Genomic DNA, 27,880 nt, shown 5'->3' on the forward strand with positions numbered 1-27,880 from the left:
ATGCAACACTACACTTCTCATGAAATGAGAGTCTGCACTCCAGAGCTGATCATCTTCCCAGATTTCCATTTCACAGATGAAGAAACGTATGGTCAGAACAGGAAATGCCTTGTGGTAGTGGTAGTGTTGAAGGCAATGTTTGTCTTTCTCCTAACTTTTAGAACTTTTCCAAATGGTCTTTGCATGTGGACTCAACTTGGTTCAAAACTAGGTCTTTTAACTTCTGTCCTGCAGTGTTTTCTCGTTCATAATTTCCAGAAACTGCTGTCTTACAATGAAGTTAGATAGACCTGGCTCAAGTCCCTGCCCCCAAAGCAGTGGGTAGAGCAACCTTGCCAAATATGGCTTTCTTCATCTGAAAGGGGAGATAATAATAATTATTCAGGGAAATGTTGTTTTGATTAAATGAGATGATTCATAGAAAGTACTAAGCCTAGTGCCTGGCATATGATAAATAGGCAACAAATGGAAATAACAATTGCTATTATTATTTGCGGAAGAAGGAGTTTCAAAGAAGCATGACACAATTAGTTACACACACTATGTGGAGAGACAGAGGGTGATCAGTGAATGGTATGATATGGAACAATAGGGGGTCAATAGGGAGTAATCAAAAAGAGGCTTTAGAGACTGTTTCCTAGAAGCAGCAAATGGGATATTTCCATATTGCAATGAGGCTCTCTATCCCTTTTTCTGCTAATGCACTTTTATATTTCCCATTTTACCTTTACTCTGGTATGGGACAAGAATCATATATCCTAATTAGAAGGTAAAAAAAAAAAAAAACAAACAAAACAACAAAACAAAAAAAACAAAACAAAAAAAAAACAGACCCAAAGCAGTGAAGTGACTTACCTATAGATTTCATGTGGGTTTTATTTTTTTTAATTAACGTTTTTTTAACTTTTATTTATTTATGATAGTCACACAGAGAGAGAGAGAGAGAGGCAGAGACATAGGCAGAGGGAGAAGCAGGCTCCATGCACTGGGAGCCCGACGTGGGATTCCATCCCGGGTTTCCAGGATCGCACCCTAGGCCAAAGGCAGGCGCTAAACTGCTGCGCCACCCAGGGATCCCTCATGTGGTTTTTAATGGACCAATCACAATATGAACTACACACCAACACTTTAAGAAATATGCATTTTTGCCAAGAGCCAGGTCAGGTGGTACTTAGTCTCCTTATGGATATTTATGTACATACTGATATTTTTAAGAAAATGATTTCATAATCTGTAACAAAATTTTCCTGAAAGATTGAGCTCCAGGTGCCATTGGCTGGCTCATTTGATAGAACATGTGTCTCTTGATCTTGAGGTTGTAGATTCAAGCCTCACATTTGATGTAGAGATCACTTAAGATCTTTAAAAAAAAATACCATAAAAAAGATTGGGCTCCAGATCTCATCCACATTACCATCAATGTGACATTTCTGAGGATGAATACTGAAAAATCATCACAGTTAAAAATGCCACTATTTTTGTTTATAATTGTCAGAAATGCAAACCTAAAGCTGATTCATCATCACTTGAGACATTTGTGAAAGAACAATGGCTAAATGTTAAAAATGTTTTTTAAAAAAAGTCATATAAAAGATGCATAAAACAATCCCTCAAAAGTAGCCAAGCAATCTCATCCCATTTTGATACAGCAATTTAAATTAATTAGCTGGACACATAAAATTAATCTAAGATGCAGTTTGAGGAATTGACCTTTAAATACTAATGGAGATTAGCTTTAAAAAAATAAATGACACTCAGAGGTCTATGAAGGAAATCAGAAGTGATGCAACTTATCATGTTTCGGGTGAAGTGATAACATTTTAGTTCCCAACAAAGAGTAAATAGGGAGACTGGGCTTGGTAGTGTGCTCTCATCACTGCTCTAAATGAGAAGATTTTGAGCTGGAGAGTGGCTTTGGATCTCAGAATATTCTGATGGTGTTGGCAGGCCTGGAAAAGGCAGATACGAGGGGCTGGTTCAGCCTTCAAGGCAGGGATATAGAGGGAATGACATGGGAGTTTTGAGATGGGGAATAGTGACAGAGTTTAGGGTCTGAGTGGAGGTAAGAGGTGCAGGAGAGGCAGGAATTCAAGCAATTGTGTATGACTTTCCAGATGGTCTTAGAAGCAGCTAAAAGGAACAACTTGACATCTATGCCCCACTTGTAGACCAACCATGAAATAGGTCCTAACCTCCAGCAAAGCCTTCAGAGTCCACTAGCTTGACCTTCCTAAAGAATTCTATTCTACCGAGGTTCTTGAGAAAAGAGCCGTCATTTGGCATAAATTTTGACTTCAACTTGAAGAAAATGTAATTTTGTCACAAGGATTCTTCAGTGGAAAGACATAATATTTTTAATAGCAGTGGTACTGCTCCCCCTTTCTCTACATCTTTACCAAGGGAGTGACTTGGGCTTTTATTGTCCTGGATGAAAACCTGAGACAAAATCCCTGCTTCAAAGAGCTGCTGTCAGGCTTCCATGGCGTAATGATACATAAGCCATCCACACACAGTTGGAAGAAGGAGGATTATCAAGGTCTCCCTGCAAATCAGATGTGTTCTGTGTGATGCTAGTGGGTAAGAAGGAGGTGTGGGTGGAAGTTATGGGGAGACAGATTTTGCCCCAGGGTAAGACAAACTTTCTGGGATCCAGAATTTTCAGAAGTTGGAATAGCCACATGGAGTGAGAGCAAACTGCAGGTGCTGAGGGTCTTCTAGCCAAATGATGTGGTAAGGAAGAGACTTCCCACTAAGCTGCGGTATACACCATAGGTGGTGTCCCCACTCTCATGGGTTTGCCTAACCAAGGTTACATGTAGCTGTCACTTTCTCCCTTCTACTAAAGACAGCATAGAGTAACTCCAGTGAATGAGAATATTAACAATTAAGCCTTAATAGTAATGGGTTAATATTTATTTGCTATCACAGGCTGGGCACATATGTGCTTTCTATGTGTTCTCACATTCAATCTGTAGGAAACTGCTGTGAGGTCACATTGATGACTAATTCGAAATAGGCTCAGAGCAGTGAAACACCTGCCTGTGACTTCTCAGCTTGTAAGTGATGAAGCTGGGGTAGAAACACATGTTTGCTTGCCTCAGACTTGTGTTTATTGAAAAGCAGGAGGAGGAAGAGAGGAGGAGGGAGGGCAGTGTAGGAGGGAGGAGGGAAACATTCACAAATATTAGCAGAGCACCTTAAATATTATCAGCCATAAATCATTTGTGACACACTCTACAAATGAAAAACACAATGTAGAGAAGTACTTTTCACACCCTCATGCATTCCACAGAAGTGCTCCATCTGCTTCAGACAGTGACCATATGCCCCCGGTGGCCTGCAATGTAGCCTGAAGACAATTTCTTATTTTATTTCATAACACAGCCATATTTGTTTAATATAAAACATGCCTCCATATTTTAGAGGAAAATGAATATACAATAGAACGCGTGTCTTCTTTATCTTGTGCCTCTATATTATCACCCGGGAAAACCACTCTACCTGCCACCACAGTATTTCAGTTTTAGAAGCACGACCAGAAAAAGTATACATTTGTTAGTTTGGAGGTGGATGAAATATCTAATAAATTCTTTTAGAAAGAAGAAACAGAGCCTGTATCCACAAACTATATACAGAAGTTTACAAGGCAACAGTTGTTCATACATTCACAGGTATAATATCTTGAGATTTGTATGCATCTTACCTAACTAGTTTTCACTGACAGACAATGATGGAATCCCCAGGGACTTCTGGTCTACCCCCAATATTGTTTTCCACTCCAGCACTGCCGAAACAATCCCTCTTTTGGGTAACAAGGCCAGCATTCTCAGGAAGGCTATATTCCTCACTAGAGTCCTTCAGTGCTCATAAAGTCATACTCACCGTTGTGTTTAGAGTCAGGTGATGTTGTCTGCCCATTGCCTCTGCACCTGTTACCTTATGGGCCTTATCCAAACAGCCCCAGCCCTAACAGCAGCTGAAACAACAGATGGGCAGGAGAACTTGAGATTTTTTGACATCATCTTTTTGTTTATGAAATCCCATCCCCCCCCCCGCCCTCAACTCTGGAATCTAATAAGAATTCTCTTCATTATCATTTTGTGGGATATTTTTTCCCATGGCACCTTTTTATTATTAAAAAGTAAATAATTAATGCAGAGGGAGATAAAAAGGGGAATAACATCACCCTTCGAAAATGGTCGAAAAGGAAATGAGTATTGTGATTTGGTCATGTGGAACCAACATAAATATATCTCTGCCTCAGAGGATAATTGGCAGTAGCCAGGTTTGATGGCAGGAGGAATTTAAGCAGGCAGCTGAGAGGGGCTGAGAAGGGGAGGGAGGAAATCTGTGGTAAGGTTGAGTGTGAGGAAGTGGAAGCAGGCATTGCACTGGGAGGTCTTGAGAGCAGAGGGGAGATGCAGGCTAGGCAAATTGAGAATCTGGCAGCCACCAGTGCCTGGAATTGCAATTTCAAGACAGGATGCCCCTTTGCAAGGGATGAGATTATTAAAACCGGCCTAAACTAGGGATTAGGGAGGCGGAATGCAGGATGTTATTTAGTAGCCTGTGATTGTGAGCAAGTTGATTAACCTCTCTCTGCCTCAGATTCATCATCTGTAAAATAAACATGAAAATACTAGCTCACAGGTAGGGTGGTTTTGATTCTCAAATGAGAAAAATACATGGAGTGTGTGTAGCCCCAAGCCTGACTCGCAGTTAATAGATGCTGCAATAGTTACTATTTTAGTTGAGGGCGAGAGACAGAGAAGAGCAAGAAGTAGAGAGGAGGACAGTCGCCGAACGTACAGCATAAGGAAGGGGCTTGCCCACATGTAATGAGGCTTTGGTTCAGTTCCTACAATGAGGGGGGGAGATCAGACAATGCCTACCGAGCCTGGCATGGTACTTTCCCAGCTCTCTGTTTATCCCATTTAGTTTTCCTGAATGACATTCTCCTAAACACCTTCATTATGGGCCACCTACCATCCGATTCTTATCCACCAGGGTTATTATAAAGGTTAAATTAAAGCTACAAGTACCTAGTAATATTCACGGTTGTCTGTCATTTGATACTAGTTATTATTGCTGTACATTTTGGTGTGGTCCGTCATGCATAAGAGAGTGCCTGAACCACAGGAGACAATAAAAATTATTGGATAACTTAATGTGGGTGTGATTTCAAAAGCAAGCAAGACTGATAGCAGGTACTCAAGGGGATCAATTTTGTCTGCTCCCAGCATTGTGTCTGTATAGCTAATCACCTTTGTTAATAATCTCCGTTTTCCAGGGATCTCAGCCTCGGCAGCACATACCAGTACTGGGTCATCACCATTTCCGGAAGTGAAGAAAGTGAGCCATCACCTGCCTGCCATATACATCCATGGAAGTGGCTACTGTGGTGATGGCATTATCCAGAAGTAAGTGGATGTGATTAAAGAAGGGGGAGGGAGTGATGCTGATGAGGTCAAGAGATGGTCGGGGTGCTGAATAGAAGAGCTTATGGGATACTCTTCAATGTGTGAGCTGTGAGTTACCAGCAGTCACCAGCAGTCTGCCAATTTGTCTGCAAGTAGTTTGCTGGCCTCAAAAGAGAAGCAGTGATTCTTTATCAAACACATATATTTTTCAAGTATGTGATACAATATATGATTCTGACAGAGCTGCCATTATGCACTTAGGACCAGCATGCTCTTAATCGTAACTGTTTTATGTGTACTGCAAAGATTCTATTTGTCTTTTCCATTCAGTTAACAGGACACAGTGCATCTAGGTCGAGACACTTTCACATTCTTTGCCAGTTGCCATTGAAATTTGTTAAAACTGCATACTTATTTGTTATTTCTGTCGTATCAGGTTATATTAACAATTTACAAAATGGGTTAAAGGCTCATAAAAATAACAAAATATTCTAACTCACTATAATGTAGAAACCATAAATAGTAAACAGTCCTCCAGAGTGAATACTGAATGTGAACATAAGTAAGTGCAGGGAGGCAAATGAACCAGAAAGTGTAGACTCCGCACGAGCAGCCAAAAAGGAGAAGTGTGAGTAGAGAATATAAAGCTGCATGTCTACACCATGGATTTTATTGGGTCATCAGTCCATTTATCCCCTCGTCCACAGGGCGAGATAGTGCACAACTGTGAAATAGGGGCAAGAAGCCATCAAGGCTTTTGCGTTGTTTTATAAAAATTTTTTTAAAAAAGTAAACCTTTCAGTTTTTTTCCTCTAAAATTGGCACAAAAATGTTTTCTGGCACGAAACGGAATAGTTTTGTCTCTAGAGGTGAAAAACAGACCAGACACCATTTACAGTTAAGTTTCTTATTGCTAAAGTTGTGTTCCTTATTGCTAACATGGTTGCAAGTTACACTATTGCTAAGAGACTTTTAAAACTATGGGCCGATTTAATGACAGCATCACACGTAGAGAGGGCAAACAAGCTATTGGCGAAATCCCTTCATTAAAGGGCGCTGTTGGGTGTCACATAATTTCTGTACAATGTGGAATGGCAGCGACTGTTTCTGTAGGGGGAGGGGTGCAGCAAGGAGAATGTTTCACAGTTGGATGAAACCGCTGATATGTAGACCATGAATCATAGGTGGAGTACGTATGTGAAAGAGAAGTGCCAGATGACTCTTTCTTTCAGTTCATCATTGACTCTAGTGCTGGAGGGGAAGAGCGATTTAATTTGGTACCAATGATCTCGAGGTGTGTAATGTAAACTGGAAACCTGCTTTGGGATAAAGGGACCGGCCAGGAGCAGAGCAAGGGTAACACAGTTGTGCAAGTAAAGCATTGCACCTGAATACCCCTCCCCACAGACAGCAGAAAGCAGCTTGCTTTCTGGTCATGACTTAGCACTGAAGGAAAGATTGAATGTTGCATGTATGATCAGATGATGGCCAGCCTGTTACGTCTTTTCAACTTGGCTGTGCGGAAAGATAGTACGCACAAGCTTCCGCTACCCCACAGTCTGAAGTATATGAGCTGGTACAAGAGAGGTACTAATTCAAATTGTTGGCATAAGAAATGACTTTTTTTTTTTAATGTTGATACTGGTAAGGTCGGTAATGATTATTTGCACCATTTTAAGAGGCTTGCTAAGGTGACATATCTCAGGGATATATATTCACGTCTTAAATGTCTTGCAACTATAATTTCAAAGCTGTGAATTGTTAAGATTTTAATATTCAGGAGATAATATAAGGATTTTTAAGTGTTGAATGATGGCGCAAACCATCTTATTGCCAAGAATTTGACTTGTCAAGCATAGAAGATAAAGCTCCTCGTTTGTCAGAGGATGAAACTCATGGTGTGCTGTTGTCTATGTTTAAAATCCTATCCACATGCACCTAGCAAACTGAAGAGATAGCTTCTAGTGCTTCATATCACCCAGTTGGGGAAAGGAAAGACATTGACCATTTTCTTCCACATTAAGACATCAACTTCTGGCTCTTGACATAGCTGTTGTCTGAGGGAATTCTAAGCTACTGAACAAGGCAGTCTCCCGGGAGAGTGCCCCATCATTTGTGGGTCTAAAATTGAGCTGCGTATCCAGAATATCCAGGAAACACTTGCGGTCATTGCCGACAACCCACAATTGTGATTTGGGATTTTCTAATTCAGTGCAAAGAATATATATATATATATAAAGAAACTAACCAGATGTGGAACCTGACCTACAACTCCTCCGTCTGTCCATTTTGCAGCCAGATATAGATGTGTTGGCAAAACACTGCAAACAACCTCATTCTTCTTGCTGATGTAAAACTATTAATATTTTTAAAATTTTATTATTATTAATATAAGTAGTGTTTTCAATAAAGGTTTTTTTTTTAGTATTTTTATCTAGAATTCCTATTCCACACAGATATCAAACACTTATTAAGTTACCAAATAGTTGTCGACATGCTTTGTAGAAAACTGAATGCAGCTTATGGATGGTTCCTTAGACAGAAACAAACAAACAAACAAAAACTTGTAGGAAAAGGAGGAACGTCATCTTAGCTAATTGGATTTTCCATAGGATGATTTGTGCCGATTCGCTATGTATATTTAAGGGAATTTCCAAAGATATTCAGATAGGCTTCACACTTAATGAGGCCCCAGTGGATGAAAGCATTGGATGAATGTAATTATAATATTCCCAAATATTTATTGAGCCTCCATCATGCATGAGCTTTGGGCTACATTATTATCTCCTTGGGTCCTTCCGACAACCATGTGAAATTGGTTCTATTCCTGCACTTTACGGAAGAGACAACTAATATGTACAAAGACTAAAGTGGTTTTCTCCAGCTTCCATGCCCAGTAAAGAGCAAAACCAAGATGTAAACCCAGGCCCATGTTCCATTTGGATTCACCATTGCCTCGCTGTGTCACCAACAGCCCTGCAAACCTAACAAGTGAAAGGGGAGCTTCATGCTCTCTGCTGTATCCCAGGCCCTGTGCCAGGCACTGCAGATCTAGGATGGCAAAGACGGTCCCTTCCTTTGACATCTGAAAGCCTAGTATAGGGGGATGTCAGGTAAACAGGCAAAGGCGGTCAGTTTGACAGGTGTCATGATAGATGGAGCCCGGTATCTTTGGACACAGAGAAGACAGCCACCCACTCCAGCTTGGGAGGTCAAGGAAGGTTTCTCAGAAGCTCTCTATGTAATGATAGATCTGCCAATCTAGAAGATATTTGTGGTGACACTCATGTTTTGCTTAAACCAATAGAACATACTGTTTGGGTGGTGAGGGAAGGCGGGTTAGATGTGTTCTTTGTGGCTTTGGGAAACCAGCCCAGGTTAAAAAAAAAAAAAATCTCTCCCTAGATAACCCATGAGATAGCTAAGAAACACAAGGCTGTCACCAGTTTCCAACATTCAAGATTCACTAGCGGAGATTGGAAACATGGACCCAGCTTGGAATATGGACTTCTCTTGTCCTCAGCTCATGCATTTGCAGGCAGGAGAGCACTTGAGTGGCTCTTGAGAAATTCATGCAATGGCCCAGCCATCTTAAGGATTGATTGCAAAGCACCATTCTGCTACTCTGACACCTCCTAAAGGCAACAAACATCTCCCAGTGTTAATTGCTTGGGTGAAGGGAAAAGTCTAAGGCTTCTTCCATGCTGTGACAGGTCCCAGCTGGTCTCTGGGGAGGGAGAGACAGCTGCCACACACTTGCAGTGACCTCCCAGGACTGAGTGGGAAAGAGAACCCTGATTCCCTGAGCATCTACTATATGTCATACACCATGTCAGTCGCATTAAGTTCCATTCCATTCTTGCACCAGCTCTAAGGAGCAGGTATGGTTGGTTATCTCTATTTGAACCTGTGGCAAAACTGACACTCAACATCTAGAATAGCACTCTCCAGGAATTTTCTGCAGTGGTGGAAATATAGTCTGTGTTGTCTGGTCCAGTAGCCGCTAGCTACATGCTACACACAGCTATCGAGGGCTTGAAATGTGGTAACTGCGACTAAGGAATGGAACTGTAAATGATTTTTAGTCTTAATTGATTTAGATGGCCTGATAGAGATTAGGTGACTTGTCTGAGATCACACAGCTGGTTTGAAATAAGGGGGTCTACACCCAAATTTTCTGTTCTCCAAGGATGAGAATTTTCCAGTTAATGACAATCCATTCTGTCTTTCAGCTCTTTCTCCTCCTTCTCCTCGGTCCAATTCAGAGAGCATTGCTCATTTCCTGTCCATCCCAATCTCTGCAGAACAACCCTGGGGTGATAGAAATAATCTTAAAACACAAAACAAAATGAACAATCAAGAGGAGACACTTTTATTTCCTAGCAGTATAGTTCCCATGGGCCTTGGAGTTCCTGACACCGTGAAACGAACCACCCGATGGAAAGAGCCATACTTTCTGGTGAAAGGCAGGCCAGACCCAAAAATGTGACTGGGGAAAAAAAATCTTTATTATTAAATTCACTGTGGGGAACAGGGAGGAGAGTAAGGTAGAGCATAGTGAGGAACATAATTTATATTTCAGAAGCTCAGGAATTTCCTTTAAATCCACTATTTTAAAATGGCATCGAGATCTCCCAGACACAGGGGAGCAAGGTTGGTTCCTTCATGCCTTCATCCATTCCTTTCTCCCATCTGACCTAACTCATAAGATCCCGGAGAATGGGTCTGAAGCAGATACTCTGCTTCATCATGGGAAGCACAAAATAAGGCAAGGTTAATAGGATCTTCCACGTTTATATCTTTATACATCTCGTTTTGATGAAAAAGAAATGGACATTCAGGGTAAGGGACTTGCCTAAGGCCTCTTGGAAAGTTCATGGCCCCGGGAGGGACCTTCCCATGTCCAACTGTGGTTCTGAAGCTGCTCTGACCAATTTCTCTTCTGTACCTGGTCTGCAGAAGCCAAGGTGAAGAATGTGATGACATGAATAAACTCAATGGTGATGGCTGCTCCCTCTTCTGCCGACAGGAAGACTCCTTCAATTGCATTGGTAAGTGTGTGTCATTCCTTTGGGCTTAGCTGGAGGAGGGGACCTTGCGGAATCATCCCTTCAAGAAGAGCGGGCATGAGGACCAATGATGACTTGCTCCTTGTGGAACGAATATTTACTGGGTGCCTCCAGTGGGCCAGACCTCATGGGGGGCACTCGGGAATACAGCAATAGGAAGCAAATAAAAATGGGGCCCAGGCCCCTACCCTCACGGAGCTTCTGTTCCCACACGTGACAGCGGTGGCTGCCGGTAACTCGTTTTCAGGCTAGCATCGTCCCACTTACGTTGTAGCTCTTCTTCATTCCAGCTCTCCAGGACGGTTATTAGGATAGATTCTTAAGGATTTTATTCTCCCTTTCGAGATGAGTAAAGTCAGAAGCCAGAGAGTGATTATGAGCGTGTCCAGAACCTCATGGCTTAGAAGTGATTAAAGACAGAACCAGGACTCGAACCTGATTTTCTCTGATTCTTAAGCACACACCGAGCTCCTGCTGCTGCTGCACAACCTGCAGCCGAGATCTGGGAACCACTGTGGTCCCTGTCACACACTCAGAACCTCGGGCAGTCTCTCTGACGCGAGGGTGGAGGAGTAGCAGACCAGCTTGTGTTTAGAAAGCAAACGTCCTTTTCCCACCTTTACTGAGTCAGATGGGAAATTTGTTTTCCTCTGGCTTCTCTAGGAGTCTGGCTGGTCTTGTTGTTACAGCCCCACTTGGGAGGCCCTGGCCAGCCCGGGGCTGGTAAACAGACAGGGGTTGGGGGGCAGGGATGGAATTTTGAGCTGGCTCAGATGAGATCATACTTCCTTTAAGATGCAAATCGATACCTGAAGATCAAAGGTCCCCTGGCTAATCCCCTGGGCTGGAGGTGAAAACTAATCACAATTCATTTGCAAGTACAAAAGACAGAGGTGCTCTATCTGAAGAGGGAAGGGGATGAGGGGATGAAACTGAGGGGATGAAAACATTGGTGGGAAGATTTCTCACTGAAAGGCAATTTTCGAGGAAGACTAAAGGGAAGGAAATGTCATTGGGTCCTCACATTCGCAGTGTGTTACAGGGACACATTTAGACCTTCCTTTCGGGGGGCGGGGTCTTCTGAGCACTGTGAGCTCTTCACCATGTATCACTCACCCTTAGTCCATTCTCAGCACACAAGGATTGAGCACCTACTATCTCCTTGGCACCAAGTAGGGGCTCAGCCACACAATAAGAGGTATCCCACAGGTAACCATGGATGGAAAAGAGGTGGACTTAGAGGAAGCAAGGAAAGACAGAAGGGGAATTTCCAGGCAGGACCTTGGGTTTTTAAATGACAGAAGGTTGTTTTCTTTGCTCTGTGGATTTGGGCCTGGCCCATGGTAAAAACCTGATGTTAGTCTAGTGGTATGGCTGAAGGAGCCTGAGCCGAAAATCAGAAAAACCAGGCTCTAGTCCTCATTGCACCGAGAACTTGCCAAGTTCACACTGGCCAAGCTGCTTCCCTCGTCTGGGCTTCCATTTACCTGGTGTAAACTTCAAAGGATTGGGTTAGGTGTTCTCTAAAGGCCTTGTCTGCACTTGACTTGTGTGATTTCCAAAGTGTGTGGCTATTTCCCTTACCCATGAGCTACTTGCCTTTGTCGTCATCCTCGTGACACCAGCATCACTCCCAGGTCATGCTGGAAAGTATCTACCTGTTTTACTCACACTAAGGGTGCATGTAACTTAAGAGCCTCTGGAAGGAAGGGAGGATGTGGGGAAGGCTAGGTAGGATATGGTACCCTAAAAGAGATGCTTGGAGGGGGTGAAGTCTTACTGGAACTCGGCATACTTGTGACTTTATTTATATTGTCTATGGCTGTTTTCCTGCTACAAACTATTGAGCAGGTGCAGCAGAGACCCTATGTCCCAAAGAGCCTAAAGTATTTCCGAATCTGGTCTTTTACAGGCCTTTGCTGACCCCTGGCTCATAGGTTTGAAGTCTTTGATACTCTTGGTTATTGGAGCCTGGCACAGACAGGAGGTGACAGTTATGACATTCTTAAAAAAAGAAAAGAACTGAATTTTAAGCATATGGTGGTGGGGCTTGGGAAGCTCTTAGAAAGTAGTGCTGGACAGCGAGTCCAGTCTTAGCGTGCCTCCCCACCCCCTTGGGGCCTAACTTCTCCACCTCTACTTTAGCCAGAATGACTGTTTTGGACTAGTTCAGTGATTTTTCAAACTATGTTAACTGAGAGGCTTAAGAGGAAAGAGGTGACGATGAGGGAGGTGCCAAGAAGGTGAGACCCGGACCCTCATAGATCCACTTTATACACTGTTATTCTCTACTAGATTCTGAGTATTCTGGTGGTGATTATGATACTTGTTGAATTTCCGTTATATACCAAGCACATGTATAAACTCTCGTTTTCATAACAACCTTTTATAGTCCTGCTTTTGCACAAGATGAAGCTGAAGCATGAGAAGTGAACCAAAGATATGCAGTTAAATGGTAGAACCAGGACGCAAACCCAGAGAGTCTGACTTCAGACTGCAAAAAATAGTAAGAAAATAAAATTAAAAAAAAAAAAAAGGCAGCTCTTGGTCTTTTAGGGCTTTGAGGGTGAATGAGGAACACACTGCTCTAGAACAGTTCATCTAGTGAATTAATGGACTGGGATCCATTGTCAGTGGTGTGGATGGTGTCCAGGGAAGGCTCTGTTACCTGGTATGTTGAATATGGTTTGCATTAGAGGAACAACTTCAGCAATACCCCCACCCTCACCAATTAGAATTCCATCATAGAGACTCAGTGAGACACAGGACGTTCCAAGAATTAAGGAGCCTATCCAGAGATCCCAGCTCCCAGGAACTACATTCCAAGGGCAAACTCCATGAACAGCTTGAAGAGTAGACAGTGAATCTTTGGCTCCCACCAAATCCAGCTTCAGTGAGTCAGAGAAATGGCACTGGAGTGTGGGAGGCTTTGCTGAGATGGACTGGTTTCATCATTATATTTGTCAAGACAGTGGCCAAGAGAACTGGCCTGAGTGAGACTGACTTGGGCTCATACCATGGCTTAGACGTGCAACCGTAGCCAAACATCAGTATTCTCATCGAGAAAATGGTGAAAGTCCTGAGACTCAACTATGGAAGATATGTATCAATATTTTGGATGCTTATTATTTGAATCTCCTTCCTGGATTTAGGAAATAACTCTCCTTGATATAATAATGACGAAACAGAGATCCCAAGCGCTGCAAGTTGAAAATCCAAAAGTCTCCTTTCCCCACTCCCCTCTACACCTTGAGTGTGGGCACAAGAGCTACACTTCCCCTCAACCTATACGTTTCTGAAACATCAGTGAACAGCATGTGGCATTAGTGCTAAAGTGACCATGTTCTGATATCTTCACAAAGACCAGTCCTGGCACCTAATCTTGAGCTTAGACTCGGGCTTTGGAGTGTGCAAGCCTGGCTCTCCCAGAGAGACTTCTATAACTATCCAGTATTGCCTGAATAGATTCTATTTGTTTGATCGTTTTGCTTAAGTTGGCCAACGATGGTTTCTGTTGATTGTCACTTAGAATCCTGACTGAAAATTGTTGTCATAAGAGACTATGAGGTTCAGCCCCATTCCTAGCAACTTTGATGTGTTTGATGTACATTAGCTATTACTTGTGTCAGTGTGGGTATGGGTGGGGAGTGAGGGTGCAACGACCATTGACGATCACCGGTTAGGTGGGATGTCCTGTGTCCCACACCTTTCTTTAGTGTGAGCCTCTGGGAGGGCTCTTATATCCAGATGAGGGACCTAAGACCTATTATGATGCCTTAACCTGGCCAAGGTAACATAGCTCATAGAGATGTGATCCCATCTTAGACTGAGTACAGCCCCCCTGCTTTGTCTACTCTACTACTCTGCTACTCCCTGCCTTCCTTCCTTGCATCTTCCTTTCTCTTCTCTTCTGTATTATTATTATTATTATTAATTATTTTGTCACTGGCCATTTAGTAGGGCCAGTGTTTTCCCTGGGTTTGGTAACACCAGTGTGAGGGTGGGTGACAGATTTATGGTGGCATTCCCATTCACTTTTCAGAAGCCCACACGTCCGGAAGTATTCCCAAGGTGCCAATGTGTTATTATGCAACACCCCGGGACTGCCCTTTCCTACTTTCCCACCCCAGCGCCCTCATCCCCCAGCACATAATAAGTTGCTTGTTAAAAGGAACACCACCCACAAGACCTCTTAGGCAATGCAGGCTGCATCCCCAGCAATGTGGAAATTATCTTGTCCTTCTCCCCCTTTTTAAAAAACATAACATACACCAGGCCTTAGGTTTCAGTTAAAAAAAATGTGGTATCAGTAAAATGATAACTCCCCACCGCACACCACCACCGCCGCCCCCCCCCCCGGCCCCCCAGGCACTGGCTGGAGGCTTTGTTCAGCAGCGCTGGGAATTCTCTTCCTACAGCACTGAGTCATAAACTACAGACAGGCTGCTGATAAAAGCCGAAGGAGGGAAGGTAATGCTCAAATGAGACAAAACGTGAAGCATCCCCAGAAGGGGCTCTACTTAGTGATACATCTGAAGCCAGTGCTGGAAATGAGCTACTTTCTGAGATGACCCGCAGCCCCTTACAGGAGATGCAACATGGAGGACTCAGGCTCCGTTTTGATTTACTGCCCTGCGTCCCTCGGGATGGCTGGTCCCAGGGGTGACTTTAGATGTGGGGCCTGCGCTGCAGCTCAGCATCCAGGAGCCTCCGTTTCCCCCTCTGTGATGTGAGAGCCAACAGGCTGAGGGCTCTAAGGCTTCTTGTCCTGTCTGACCCTGGGGCATCCTCTGCATGTCATTTACTTGAAGGCTTTGGGGTTTCAAATCCTTCTTGATGCTGATAGATGGTTAGGAAAAAGAAGCCCACGGACCCCCACGTTGTCATCCCGTGGGTCTGTTTTTCCCGATTCTTCCTCTGCTCCCCACCACAGTGGGGCTGCCATTGTCTCTGGTCCCTGACATAGCATCTCCAGCCCTGTCCCAGAGCCAGGGCCCTAACTCAATTATCTGCGAGGCGGCTGAGGCAGAGGAGGGGACACCCATCCTCCTCCTCCCCCCACCCCAGTCCCTGGGAGGGGCGGGGGTCACAGAGCCTTGTGGCCCCTGTGTCAGGCCGCCCTGGCCTGCTCTGAGCCAAGGCGAGAAAGGAAAACAAGAAGATGAATCGCCACGTCTTCTCGGTGGATGTTCTAATGATACTTTAGAACAACAGTGACTAAAAAGAAAAACAGCATCTGGTTGGGGGGAGGGGAGTGGAAGGAGGAGAAGAATGGGCTCTGCTGGGAGTTGCATTTATTATTATTTTTCTTTCTAACAAAGTGAAATCATAATAAGGCGATCCACCTCTCACCTTACTAAAGCATTAAAATTAAAAAAACAAACAAACAAACAACAACAAAATAAAACCTTCTCCCAGATGCGTGTACTCCTTCGGACCTCCTTCTGTGGGAAGCGTGACGGCCACCACACCACCTCCCTGACACACGGCTCCCGGTGACTCGAAGTCATGCTTTGAGAAGAAGAGAGAACTATTAGCAGTAGCCGCGGTGGGGCGGGGGGTGGATAAAGGCATGAGGGTGGTCACCTGTCCGCCAGCCTGGGTGGCACCCTTAGCACTGGCATGATGCCACATGGCCCGGTGACTACGAACCTGGATTCTGGGTGACAAGCCTAGCCCAGCCACTTTGTAATCTGAGTTTCCGTTTTCTCATGAGTAAGATGGGTTAGTAATAGACCCTACCTCGTATGGCTGTTGTGAGGCCGACACGAGGTCATACATGTAAAGCATTTTAAAACAGTGCCCCCCCCCAAAAAAAATAAAAAAATTAAAAAAATAAAACAGTGGCCCCTGGTCAGTGTTATGTGTCTGCCACTGCTGTATTATTATTGTCATTATTCGTACCATGGATCCAGAGGGTGTATCAATCCACCCAGGAATCCTATGACATAAGTGATGTCGTTATCCCAGTTTCCTAGAAGAGAGACTCTGAGGTTCAGAGAGGTTAAGTAACTTGCCCAAGGTCCTTCAGTCAGAAATAGCAGGGGAGGGGTTCAAGGTCCTGCCGGACAGGGTCTGAACACCGAAGCATGAAGCCGTGTCGTTTTGTAGGCACCCAACCGTACTAAGTGTTAAAAACCCCCTTTCTGAGTACTTCTGTGCTAAGAACTCTTTTCGCAAGTGACGTCACTCATTTTCCCATCAACTCTGCGCATTCAGGCTCATAATGCCCGTTTTGCTGACGAGGAGACAGAGGTATTGAGGGTTTCAGTGGCTCATCCGTCCTAAGTCATCCAGCCTAGTGGGTCAGAAAAGGAGGCCTCAGACCCCATCTGCCTGCCTCTAAGGACCATGTCCAGTCTCCTGATGAACTCCCCAGGAACAGTAGACAGACTTTCCCACTGTTTCTGCTCTGGTGCCATTGGCGCACAGCAGGAAGTGAAAGTGTAGGCGCAGGTCCTTCTGTGCCTTTTTCATGAGTCATGAAAACTACAACTTTCAGTTATTATCACCCTATAAACATTCCACTGCATAAACCCCATGCCCCCGACAAAGGGCCCTCCTGTGTTTCGGGCTGTATTTTCATTTTTAAGAGCTCACCCTCCATTGACAGTAGCCACATTGTTTTTTAGCTTAGGAGGACTTTGACACTTAATCCCGTTGTCACGGCAACGTGGTAGGGACAGAGGAGCCTGAGTTCAAACGTCTAGTGGTTGTACATACGCCCTGGGTCACCCTGGGCATCTGCCATCCTCTCTCTGGGTCTCAGTGTCCTCTCTGGAAAATGGGCATGATTATAACACCCCAGTTCTGTTTAGAGGAAGGTGGAAGTAATGTCCACAGGGTGTTTAGGGCAATACATGGCAGTTAGTGGATGCCCCACGATGGGGCACAGAAGTTAATGCCACGTCCCCCTCCCCTTCCTCACTCCCATGTCAGAAGTGATTGATACAAAGGCCTCGGGTCCAGCCTGGGGGGAGGGAAAAGTGGTCCTGAGCCTGAGCCTGCTGTAAAAATGCGGTGGTCCCTTGTGCAAAGTGAGTGAGCCCCCTTGATCTCAGCTTCCCCAGCTATGAGGTGAGGGGGTGAGCTAGATGAGCTCCCAGGGCCCTTTCAACTCTGACTTCCAGAATTTAAATCCCAGATCATTATTGTTTTTAAACTGTGCATTTTAAAAGAAATGAGGGCTTGGGGAGGAGAAAGGAATTCCTTTAACCCACAGGGTCAAAGGGGGTCACTGAGGGGACAAAGGAGCAGGAAAGGAAGGCGATGGGGCGGAAGGCTGCCATGAGGAGCAGGACCTAGAAGATCTGAAGTCCTCGACCGGGAGGTCTGATGGACGCATTCAAACGCCCCGAGTCGAGTCAGCACCGGTTAGGATCAAGCTGGCCATCCAGCCTCAGACCTCGGCTTGCCACCTCCTTCGGAAACCCGGGAGGCCTACCCCACAGAGAGGCCGGGGTGGAATGAAAAGAAACAGGAGGGCTCTGACGCCAGAAGGGAGGAATTCTAGCCCTCAGCCCAGGTCGGCTTCCTGACTCGCAGGGAGGGGTCAGGCTCCGAAGGGCTCGGAGCTTGCCTGAATTTGAGGAATCAACACCACACTTTGATGTGTGCCTTTGAAAGGCAGCCTGACTCCAAGGCAGGTGAATCTGGGTAGCCAAGAACAAGGGCTTCTTTATGGCCTTTAAAGTGACCAGAGACCTGCCCACGCGCACACACACGTGTCTTGCTGTGCATCCGTGCCCGACGTGGCCGAGGTAGCTGGGGGGAGAGAGGGAGGCCTGGGGGGCCAGGTGTCAGGGTATTTTCCTCACTGCTGGCTCTCTGCTCTTTCTTGGGGACCGTGTTGTGTTGGAAGAGACACTTAATATTCATGAGCTGTGATCTCCACTTGAAGGGAGTGCCCTGGGGGAAATTGAAATATTAAGCAAGTGAGGGATATAGACCTAATTGTATCCTCCTTTTCTTTTTGGACAGAGAAGTCATGTGCTTAAAATAAAATGATGGATGGGCAGTCAGGATTGTGTGAAAGCCCCAGTGCTGTAGCCTGCAGAATAAATCAGCTCTAACATATGCAGTCAGAACCAGGCGGAGGATGGTGCAAGCTGGCCGCTGGGTCACATCATGTCATTCATTCCCACATTTCCTGATGCCTGCTGTGTGCCCAGCCCCGTGCTAGTTGCAAGGGGACAAGGAAGCAGGAGCAAGAAAGGCCAGAGAAATGACACTAATGACTATTTGAATGTAATTGTTGGAAGGGCCAGTAAGTGGACATACTTGGAAGTACGTAAACGAAGGGCCTCCTTTATATCAGACAGGAGTCAGGAAAGTCCTCCTTCGGGACACCTACATTTAAGCTCAGACTCGATGATTGAATAGAAAATGGACAAATTAGGGAGATGTGTAGGGCAGGGTGATAGAGTGAGGACTGCAAGAAGTTTGGACTAGTAGATCCACGAGACAGGAAAGGGCTTACAAGGCTGTCAGAGAAAGGCAGCGTGGCCAGACAGGAGGGAGGGAGGGAGGTGAGGCTGGAGTCCTGCAAGTTCTCCTCTGTCAGATCTCGGTGAGGCTGTCACTCCTGGTCTGACATTCCATGCCAAGCCCTGGCATGCCATGCCAAGCACGATGGGCCAAGTGCGTGCTTGCATAGATCAGGGGTCAGCAACCTGCTGCCCTTGGCCAGCCCCAACCTGCTAACCATCTGGGGACATACAGTTTCATCGAAACCCATTTGTGCTCCTTGGGTTAGATATTTGCCAATACAAAAACATGGTTGAGTAGTTCCGATGGAGACCTTGGAGGGCCCACGAAGCCAAAATAGTTACTGTCTGGCCCTGTACAGAAAAAGTTGACATCCTACCGTTGGCAAAGATGGATGAGTATATAGGTGGGTAAAGTAGCAGCTACTTGGGGAGATCAAGGCACAGAAGAGTTGAAGAGGCGAGTGTATTGCCTTATGCATCTTGCTCCTGGGGCCTTAGAAGCTTAGCTGTAATTGTATCGATCCCCCACATTTTCCCGTTACACAGCAGTTTCCCTCACCTTTCACAGAAGAAGTTACCCCGTCCATTCTTGTGTCCCCAGCGTTCAGCTTCAGCGGGTCATTAACGGATGCGCTGCGTGAAATGACACTCGGTGGCAGGAAAGAGGGCCCAGAGGAGCCCAAACTGCTCACCGCCTAAAGGCAGCATCCAGGATCCTCCTGGGGCCGCAGAAGGGAGTGTGTTGATATTTATGGAGAATCTATTCTGTGGTCTCATTGCAAACCCACAACGCCCCCGTCAGCCAGGCATTATTATCACCACTCTCCAGATGACACAACAGAGCCCCCAAATGTTTAAGTGACTTTTGAGAAACTGGCCTTCATTCAGTAAATATTTAGTGAGCTGGAAAACCACTACGTGGGGAAAGGAGCCTTCGGGTGCACTCCATCCCATGCCTGCTGGTGGCCGCGCAGCCCGCCCAACCTCCTCTTTGGGTCTCCAGGAGGCTGTTGGAAGGCGTGGGACCATTGCTCCCATTTTACACAAGGTGAGCGCGAAGCTCAGGTAGGTGAAGTGACTTTGTCCAAAGCAGGTGATCCTTAAACTGCAGAGCTGGGATTTGATCCAAGATCTGCCCAGCTCTACAAGTAGAGGAGCGGTGGCCCTCTTCCAAAACACTAGACCTTTAAAAACCATTAGGAGAGGCAAGATATGTCATCGTCCCTGACAGTAGACATCGTAGTAGAAATAGCTCATGATTAATTTTATTCGTTTCATTAATTTCATGCTTTTTCTCTATTAACTCCTTTGATTAATTGCATTGACCCTCTGTGGGAGTGTTAATATTGTGCTGGCTAAAGATGGCTGGATAAGGAAAAAGCACAGAGATGTCAAGTAATTTACTCGAGGCTTCCAGTAAGGGGGAAGTCTGTCTCTTAAGCCCTCAGGCTGAACTATTAATTTACGCTACCTCTTGATCATTAAGGTTATCTAATAAAATGTGTCCTCTCAAGAGCTGAACAGCCAGCCAGCAAACAGATAATGAGAAGGGGAAACAATGCGCCCAGCAAAGGAATCTTCACATAACAAAAGGATCCCAGGGTCTCTTTAAGAAACACTGTCTGAAGTGTTTGTTTACAGATCATTAAATACTTAACAGAGGGAGAAACTAAAAGCGACTTTCTTTTGGCTGCTACTGATTAAGTACTGAGAATAAATTAAGATAAAGTAAATCTGAAATTTAAATAATTTTTAAGGGATTGGGTTTTCTATTTTCATTTGCCAGACAGAAAGATAAAACACTCCATGCCCAGGGTCTGGCTAAGGTTACCATCTCCCCCCCACCAGGCAGCAGCCACGGGGGTCCCTCGAAGTCAGCTGGAAGCCAATGTGACCAATCTCACACTGGTCTCTGTCTATATTAAGCACCTGCTGCATGTAAAGCTGTTTGCTAGGTACGATGCAGATGGGCGTGACAAGTGGCAGCACAAGTCCTTCACTGGGGGACTTCAGAAGACAGCATCCTTAAGGATGTGCCTGGACTGATAGGAGGCAACTGCAGGAGGACTTTGAAAGCCCCCTGGTGTGGGGGGTGGGTCTGTGAACACTACCAAGGCACCTTGGCTCAGGAAGACCAGGTGCACAGCTCTGCTGCTATAAAGGTCCAGAACTAGGGTTCTTTGGGGGCTACAATGAGTAAACTGGTTCCAAAAAAAGTCTACTGGGAGGGGAGGCACAAGATAGGTGGGTGTCTGAGTGCAATTCTGCAGCAAGGAGTGGTTTCTAGGCAGAAGCCTGCTGTGCCAGGAGCAGTGTTGTAAGACCAACCTCCCCTCAGTGGGATGCTCTTCAAGGGCCAACAAAGTACTCTTGGCAAACTGACCAGAAGAGAAATCAGAGGGATTTTGGCTTTCAACACCGGTCAGAAACCCAGCCCAAATTATCCATAAGATTGAACTACCCTTCCAGCCACTGTTGGCAGGGCTGTAAAAGGTCCTGGCTGGGGCCGATTCCTCAGTTCAGGAGCCCAAAACCACGCATAGAACTTGAGTTCAGGCTCATTACCCATGCGAGGGCTGCACAAGCGTCTTCCACCTCTCTACTTTCCCATCTGTCTGGGTGCCTTTTGCCAAGAGCACTCCTACATGGGGAGAGAGGCTGAGAAAGAGAAGCTGGTTGACCTGCCCCAAGAGCACAGGGGACCACTTCTCTGCTCCAGGCTCCATCCCCCAAGCATCCTTTTCCATCTGTGAGATGGGAGTGCTGTTCTTCCCTTCATTCATAGGGTAGCTAGGATACTTCCTTTCTTTCCTTTGTGAATTTATCCATCATGGAGTTGTTGAACGTGTCTTACGTGTCAGGTCCATGCGAGGCACTGAAGATGCCAGTTCTGCTGTGCTTGGGATGGTCGGTTCCTGTCCTTCAGAAAGCGCTCAATAAATGTCAGTTATTATGACTGTTAATCATCTAGTTCTATGAGTAGTGAACGCCCAGTCCCTGGAAGAGATCAAGCGGAAAGTTAAGAATCTTGACTCCGGGAAGCCATAAAGGGGATTCCATTCCATAGCATGATTAACAGACATAGTTCAGTGTGTTTCTCCCCTAACTTATCTGGCTCTTTCTTGAAGTTTTGAAGCTTCCAGTTTTCCTTAACCCCTCTGGCCACACTTACACAGACGTTCTGCTCACCCTTTAAAATATTGGAGCTCGCCAAAGTCCCCAAAGGAGCTACTTCTCATACTGCACTTTGTCCCTAAGCTCATCATTCAAAGCCAAAGACCGCCCCACCCCCACCCCAAATCTCTGTCTTGAGTCTGGGCTTTTCTCTTGACCTGTGTATGGACTTACATACCCAGTTGCTCTCATTGGATGCCCCACAGGCACTCAAACTCAACACATTAGATAGCGAACATACCAATTGATTTTCTCCCCAGACCCGCTGCAACTCCTGTTTTTCTGTCTCAACTGGTGGCGCCACTAGCCAACCAGATATTTCCGCTAGAAGCTTGGGAAACATCCTTAAGTCTCCCCTCCCTGTCATTTCTCACATCCAGACGATCACCACCATGTGCATTTTACTTTGAGAACTAACCCCCACCCCAAATCAACCCCGCTTTCCCTCTTCCTGCCTTCCTTGCTCTACCTGAGTCCCCTCCAGCTCCCTTGCAGACTTTTGCAGGAGAACTCCAGCAGATCCCAGGTTACCCACCAGGGCTTGCCCTCACCGACCCTCCCCGTAGGGAGAGCACCGCTTCCTAAAATGCAAACATCATTTTGTCACTCTCCATTTGAAAAGGCTAGTGCCCTTGAGATCAATCCAAATCCCTTACTGTGGCATTCAAGGTCTGAAGCTGGCCTTTGCACTTCACACTCCAAGATCTTTTGTGTTTCATCTGCTAGGCTGTTTCCAGCTCCATCCATTTGCTTGCAGAGACTGGCATGTATCCCCACCACCCAGTCCTGGGACCCCTCCGAGATCCAGCCCAGTGTAACCTCCCAAGAATCACCTTCTCGAATCTGGGTAACCCTCAGGGCTCTGTGTGTGTGGTGGATGGGAGGCCCTCGTCTCTGCTCCCACAGCCTCTCCTACCTCAGGACAAAATACTGTGTCCGCAGTGATTGACTTACTTGCTCCCGTCACCAGGCTCTGGGCTCCTGGAGTGTTGGGATCCAGTGTCATTCATCCAACTCCCCAGAATTCAGTCCTGGATCTGGCAAGTAATTTCTGGCTCAGTAAATACAGAATAAATGAGTGAAGGAAGGCCGTGTTTCTTAGCAGACAGTTTTACTATTCAGGCAGCAAAGCGTAGTAGAGCTTTGTGGGTCTTTAGAGGCAGCCCAGCCCCAGTTTCAATCACAGGCTCGTCTGCCTTCTAGGGGGTCCTCTCCGGCGCGGTGTCTCACTGTGATGGTTTTGTGCCTGGCTCCGGAGCCAGTTGCTAGTGTTCAGATCCCCTTTCTGCCTCAAAAGTGGGGTGGGGGCTACTTTAGTTTCCTCATCTATAACGGGACCACATCACAGGACTGACACTTGCTACAGAGCTGCAAAGCACCATACAGGTGTTTGCCCATAATGTTCTTTTGAGCCTCTTTTTCCCTTGGTACAAAGGAGAGAAGGGCTAGGGGGCAGCCCTCTTTCTCCATCTCGTTGCTGAGGACGGCCCTAACTCTTTGACAAGGTCCAAGCGTTTTAGAACCTCGGTGGAAGGGATGGGCTGACCCAGGGCCTTTGGTGGTTACTTAGATCCCTCCTCCCCCTCCCACAGGACTGCCTGATAACCCCGAACTGAGCTGCTTTTCAAAACCCAGTCCCAGTGCCCGCTAGAGCTTCCTTTTTGGGAGGGAGCCTGATTCACTAGTAGCTGGAAAGGACTGCAGGTAGGCCACCCCCCAGGCAGAGAATTCAAAGGGAAGTGGATAGCTGTGTAAATAGCACGGCTTTACGGGGGCATTTAAGCCGGTGCTCCTTGTTAAGGAAATTGATGGCTTTGTAAGCACTGCCTCTGAAGGGAGTACTTGAGTTGAAGCCTCCCCATCTGTCCTCGTAAATTCCCTAATGGACTGTGGGCCCCGAGGCTGGGCCCCGGTGTGTTCAATCACCTGCCAACAAAAACTCAGATTCCACTTAAAAAAAAAAATTAAAAAGGTTTAACCAAAACATAAGTGATGGAGCCCGTGCAGTTTAACTGGCACAGGGCAGCAGAGACAGATTGCCGCTTCCTTTGGGGAAAGGGAGACTCCTGATCCTTCACAGAATCTGTTTTCCTGCCGGACTCCACGCCAGGTGTTTTCTATACAGCTCCTCATTTCATCCCCCTCATGTCTGAAAGGAGGAAACCAGGACCAGGACATGAAGCGTGTTGCTCAGGGAGGCCCAGCTCCTTAGCGCAGGCCGGGATGTGACCGCAGCTCCAGCAGACCCGGGAGCCCGCCTGTCCTGCAGCATCGCGGACGGAGCCCCATCAGCTTGTCTCTTTAGGCCCCCTCGGTGTCCCCAGCCACATAAAACCCATGCAGGGGCCCGGATTATGGCATGACACTAGTCAGGATCAGATTCTTGCTTCAACTTGTGAAACCTTATATGAATCTATTGACTTATCCTCTTTATACAGTTTCCTGGTCTGTGAAGTATGGATAAGGATAGCACCAAACATACAGGGCTCTTCTTAGATTAAATGACATTATACATTGAAAAACTTTTAACGTAGTGCCCGGCATGTGCCAAGTCATCCGATCGTTCACGTAGCAAATGCATTTATTGCCTGGTCGCTAAAATGGTTATTAGAGAAGTAGAGGATGCAATGGGAAGACGTAGAGAGGGGCAAGCAGCCCCCCCACCTCACCCCGGGGAGATTAGCAGAGAGACTTTGCAGAGGAGTGCTTGGTCAAACTATGGCTAAGGATGCGTAGAGGCCAGTCAGAGGAAGAGCAGTGCTGGGAATTTGGGGGAATACGGCCCATTGGGGAAGCAGCTGCACTTTGAGGCTGTCAGCCGTGACTAGAGAAGGAACGAGAAGGCGACAGAAACAGGCAGGGACCGGATTATGCCTCGCGATCCTCATCAGGCCTCTGCTGGCAAATGTTGAATGGATACCACTGTCTTCTGAGGCAGCCAATTTCGCTTTCAGACCAGCTGCACTTTGTTAGAGGAGTTTTCCTGCTGTGTCCCCTCTGAGCCCTCTCTTCTCCAGGTTAAACATCCCCCTACATAAGAGGATTGCTCAGTGATGGTGCCTACCTTGGGCCCTATTCTCAGACCTCAGGGGCCCCAAACTGGTCTGTGTAGCCACCTGAGAACCACAGGCAGCCTCTCTGATCTCCCTTCTGGAATCTATAGCCAGTTACACAGTCTGCAATCCCATTACTTGTTTGCGCAGTCACCTTCTGCAGTCAGTAGAAACTGATCTCAGAGCACCCAGGATTCCTGGGAGCTTTTTCCATACATGAATAATAATGCTAACCCTTATCCTTTCTAGTTAAACAACAACAACAACAACAAAAACAGGTTTTGGTTGATATTTTTAAATATTCCAGATTAACTCATAAAATTTAGGAGTTTTCCCTCCCTCCCTCCTTCCTTCTTTCCTTCTATCCTTGCTTCCCTCCCTCCTCTGTGTTCTCCTTATTGGGAGGAGACACACACACACCACACACACGTTTCTCTAAGAACAAAATACAGTTCAGCAATACAGACCAAAGAGCATATATTCAAATGACATAAAATCCTCTTCCAAGGGCAGAAGAGGAGCCCGCCCATCACGTAAGGTAAAGAAACTTACCCGAGAACAGCTCAGCATGTTGACTTGGCCTCGGCCCTTAGCGCACTGTGGCCTATCTCACCAACTTGGAGGTGGAGGACGCTGTGGCTTGAATGCCTCATCTTGTTGGACTTATCTGAACCATATGGCAGGAGGATGGTCTCCGAAGCGGGCCCAACCAATCAGGGCTCGGGTGGGAGGGACCCACTGTGACACTCTAGTTTCTCGGGTGGGATCCCCACCAAGAGCCCAGTGTGCTGCGGTCACCTTAGTCACGACCAGCTGTGCCAGACTGGGGTGACTGGCTCGGTTTTCCTGTGGTGCCCTGATTCATCCTCAGTTCCTTGGCTCCTACTATTTAGCACAGCATCCGCTTGCCCAGAAGTCTCTCTTCTCTGGAAACTTGAGGACACCCTAACGGATGGATACGTGGCTCACTTTACTGCGTTGGAGAACAGACGTGCATATGTGCCCAAACTGCATTCGTGAGGATCCGTGGGGTTTTCTTTATGGTCACATGTGCACGCTTCTCACAGACCTGATTTCTATTTGAAACCGCGGATCCCCAATATTTATATAATGAGCCTTAATGAGCCAACCGAAACCCTTGGCCTGTAGCAATGAACTGTAGAGCTTTCAGTGAGTTACTTGACCTTTCTGAATCTCAGCCGCCACATTTGCAAAAGGCCTAGACAGCCTCTAGAGGCCCCTGTGGGGCGAAACCTTCACTTGTTCGGCAACGTGTACCCAGTGTCCTCTGTGTCCTGGAATTGGAAGGGCTGTCATGGGCCAACCAGCCTGTGATCCAGCTCTCAAGGCCCTGCCAGCCTACTTTAGAGAGAATGCAGCAGTCAAGTAAACTTGTGCAAAAAGCAGGGTCATGCTCTGTAGACAATGACATCGGGGAAGGGGGTGTAGGCCGCAGAGACGCGAGTGGAGGCAGCGCAGCCCGAGGAGGCGAAGGCGAGGAGAGTGAGCTGAGCAAGCCACGCGGTGGCTTCTAGGGAGAGGACTTCTAGATTGCAGGGCGATAAGAACATGTGAAAACAGTAACATGTCTGAGCATTTGCCGTAATATTTTATCTGATTGTTGCAGCCACTGTCTAAAATGGGTGGGAGAAGCAGTTTGGTCGTTTCGCTTTTACAGACACAGGGAGCGAAACCCAGGATGAAACTGAGGGGTACCCGGTGCCGAAGAGTAAGTGAGCGGCGGAGTCAAGCCTCCAATTTTGATTTCCTGTCCTTTTTTCCACCTGCAGTTTGCCATAGTCCTCGCCTGTGTTTCTCAGAAACGTCTTCAGCTGCGCTGTTCTCAGTTTTCATTTTGCTAATGTTTCCCCATCTTCAGACCGGAAACCTGTTTTGTTTTTGTTTGTTTGTTTTTAAGATTTTATTTATTTATTCATGAGACACACACACACACACACACAGAGGCAGAGACACAGGCAGAGGGAGAAGCAGCGGGCTCCCTGTGGGGAGCCCGATGTGGGACTCCATCCTCGGACCCCAGGGTCACACCCTGAGCCAAAGGCAGACGCTCAACCGCTGAGCCACCCAGGTGTCCCTGAAAACCTGGTTTAATGATTAAAGGGGCAAAACCATCAAGAACCAAATACATTTTAGAATGACTCCATTGAAGGGGATCCTAGAGCTACTTGATGGAACTCTCTTCCTGTAGAAGGGAAATTGCAGCCCAGGGAAGGAAATGAGAGTGCATCTCTTTTCAACTCCTGTTCACTTGACCAAGCTGCTGATTTTGAGAAAGTGTCCCATTCTTTTCTCTTTCTTTCTTTTTTACCTCTTTGCTTACTTACTTTTGGTGTGGGGAGACGAGATCACATGACAACCACTGACACTCCGTTTGCGGTTGGCTATCTTCATCACCCTTTTATGCCACTTTTATACATTCTCTGCATATGAATGCTTCAGACTGCTTTTCTCTATTTATTATTAGCTTATATTATCCAAGACAAATCTCATTTTGTTATTTCCTGCTTATACTTTTAAAGGCCTTTGGGTCTTGGGTGTCACTGTCCCTCCTGCCTGCCTGTTTCGTGGCCACTACATAATTCATTGTGGGACTGAATTTTACCTCCTCTTCCATATCGTGAGATAGGATTGGATCCCAAAAGAGACCCAGCTGA

General features: G+C 46.2%; 1 protein-coding gene across 1 annotated transcript in view; it reads left to right on the forward strand.

Moving 5' to 3' along the window:
• PAPPA (pappalysin 1) overlaps positions 1 to 27,880 on the forward strand; it is a 236,708-nt gene that overhangs the window by 100,993 nt on the left and 107,835 nt on the right. The window contains 3 exon segments of the mRNA XM_038553223.1: positions 5,291 to 5,369; positions 5,371 to 5,420; positions 10,380 to 10,471. Of these exon segments, the coding sequence (XP_038409151.1) occupies positions 5,291 to 5,369; positions 5,371 to 5,420; positions 10,380 to 10,471 (221 nt within the window).

Source organism: Canis lupus, chromosome 11 (genome assembly GCF_011100685.1).
Source record: "Canis lupus familiaris isolate Mischka breed German Shepherd chromosome 11, alternate assembly UU_Cfam_GSD_1.0, whole genome shotgun sequence".
NCBI classification, from domain to species: Eukaryota; Metazoa; Chordata; class Mammalia; order Carnivora; family Canidae; genus Canis; species Canis lupus.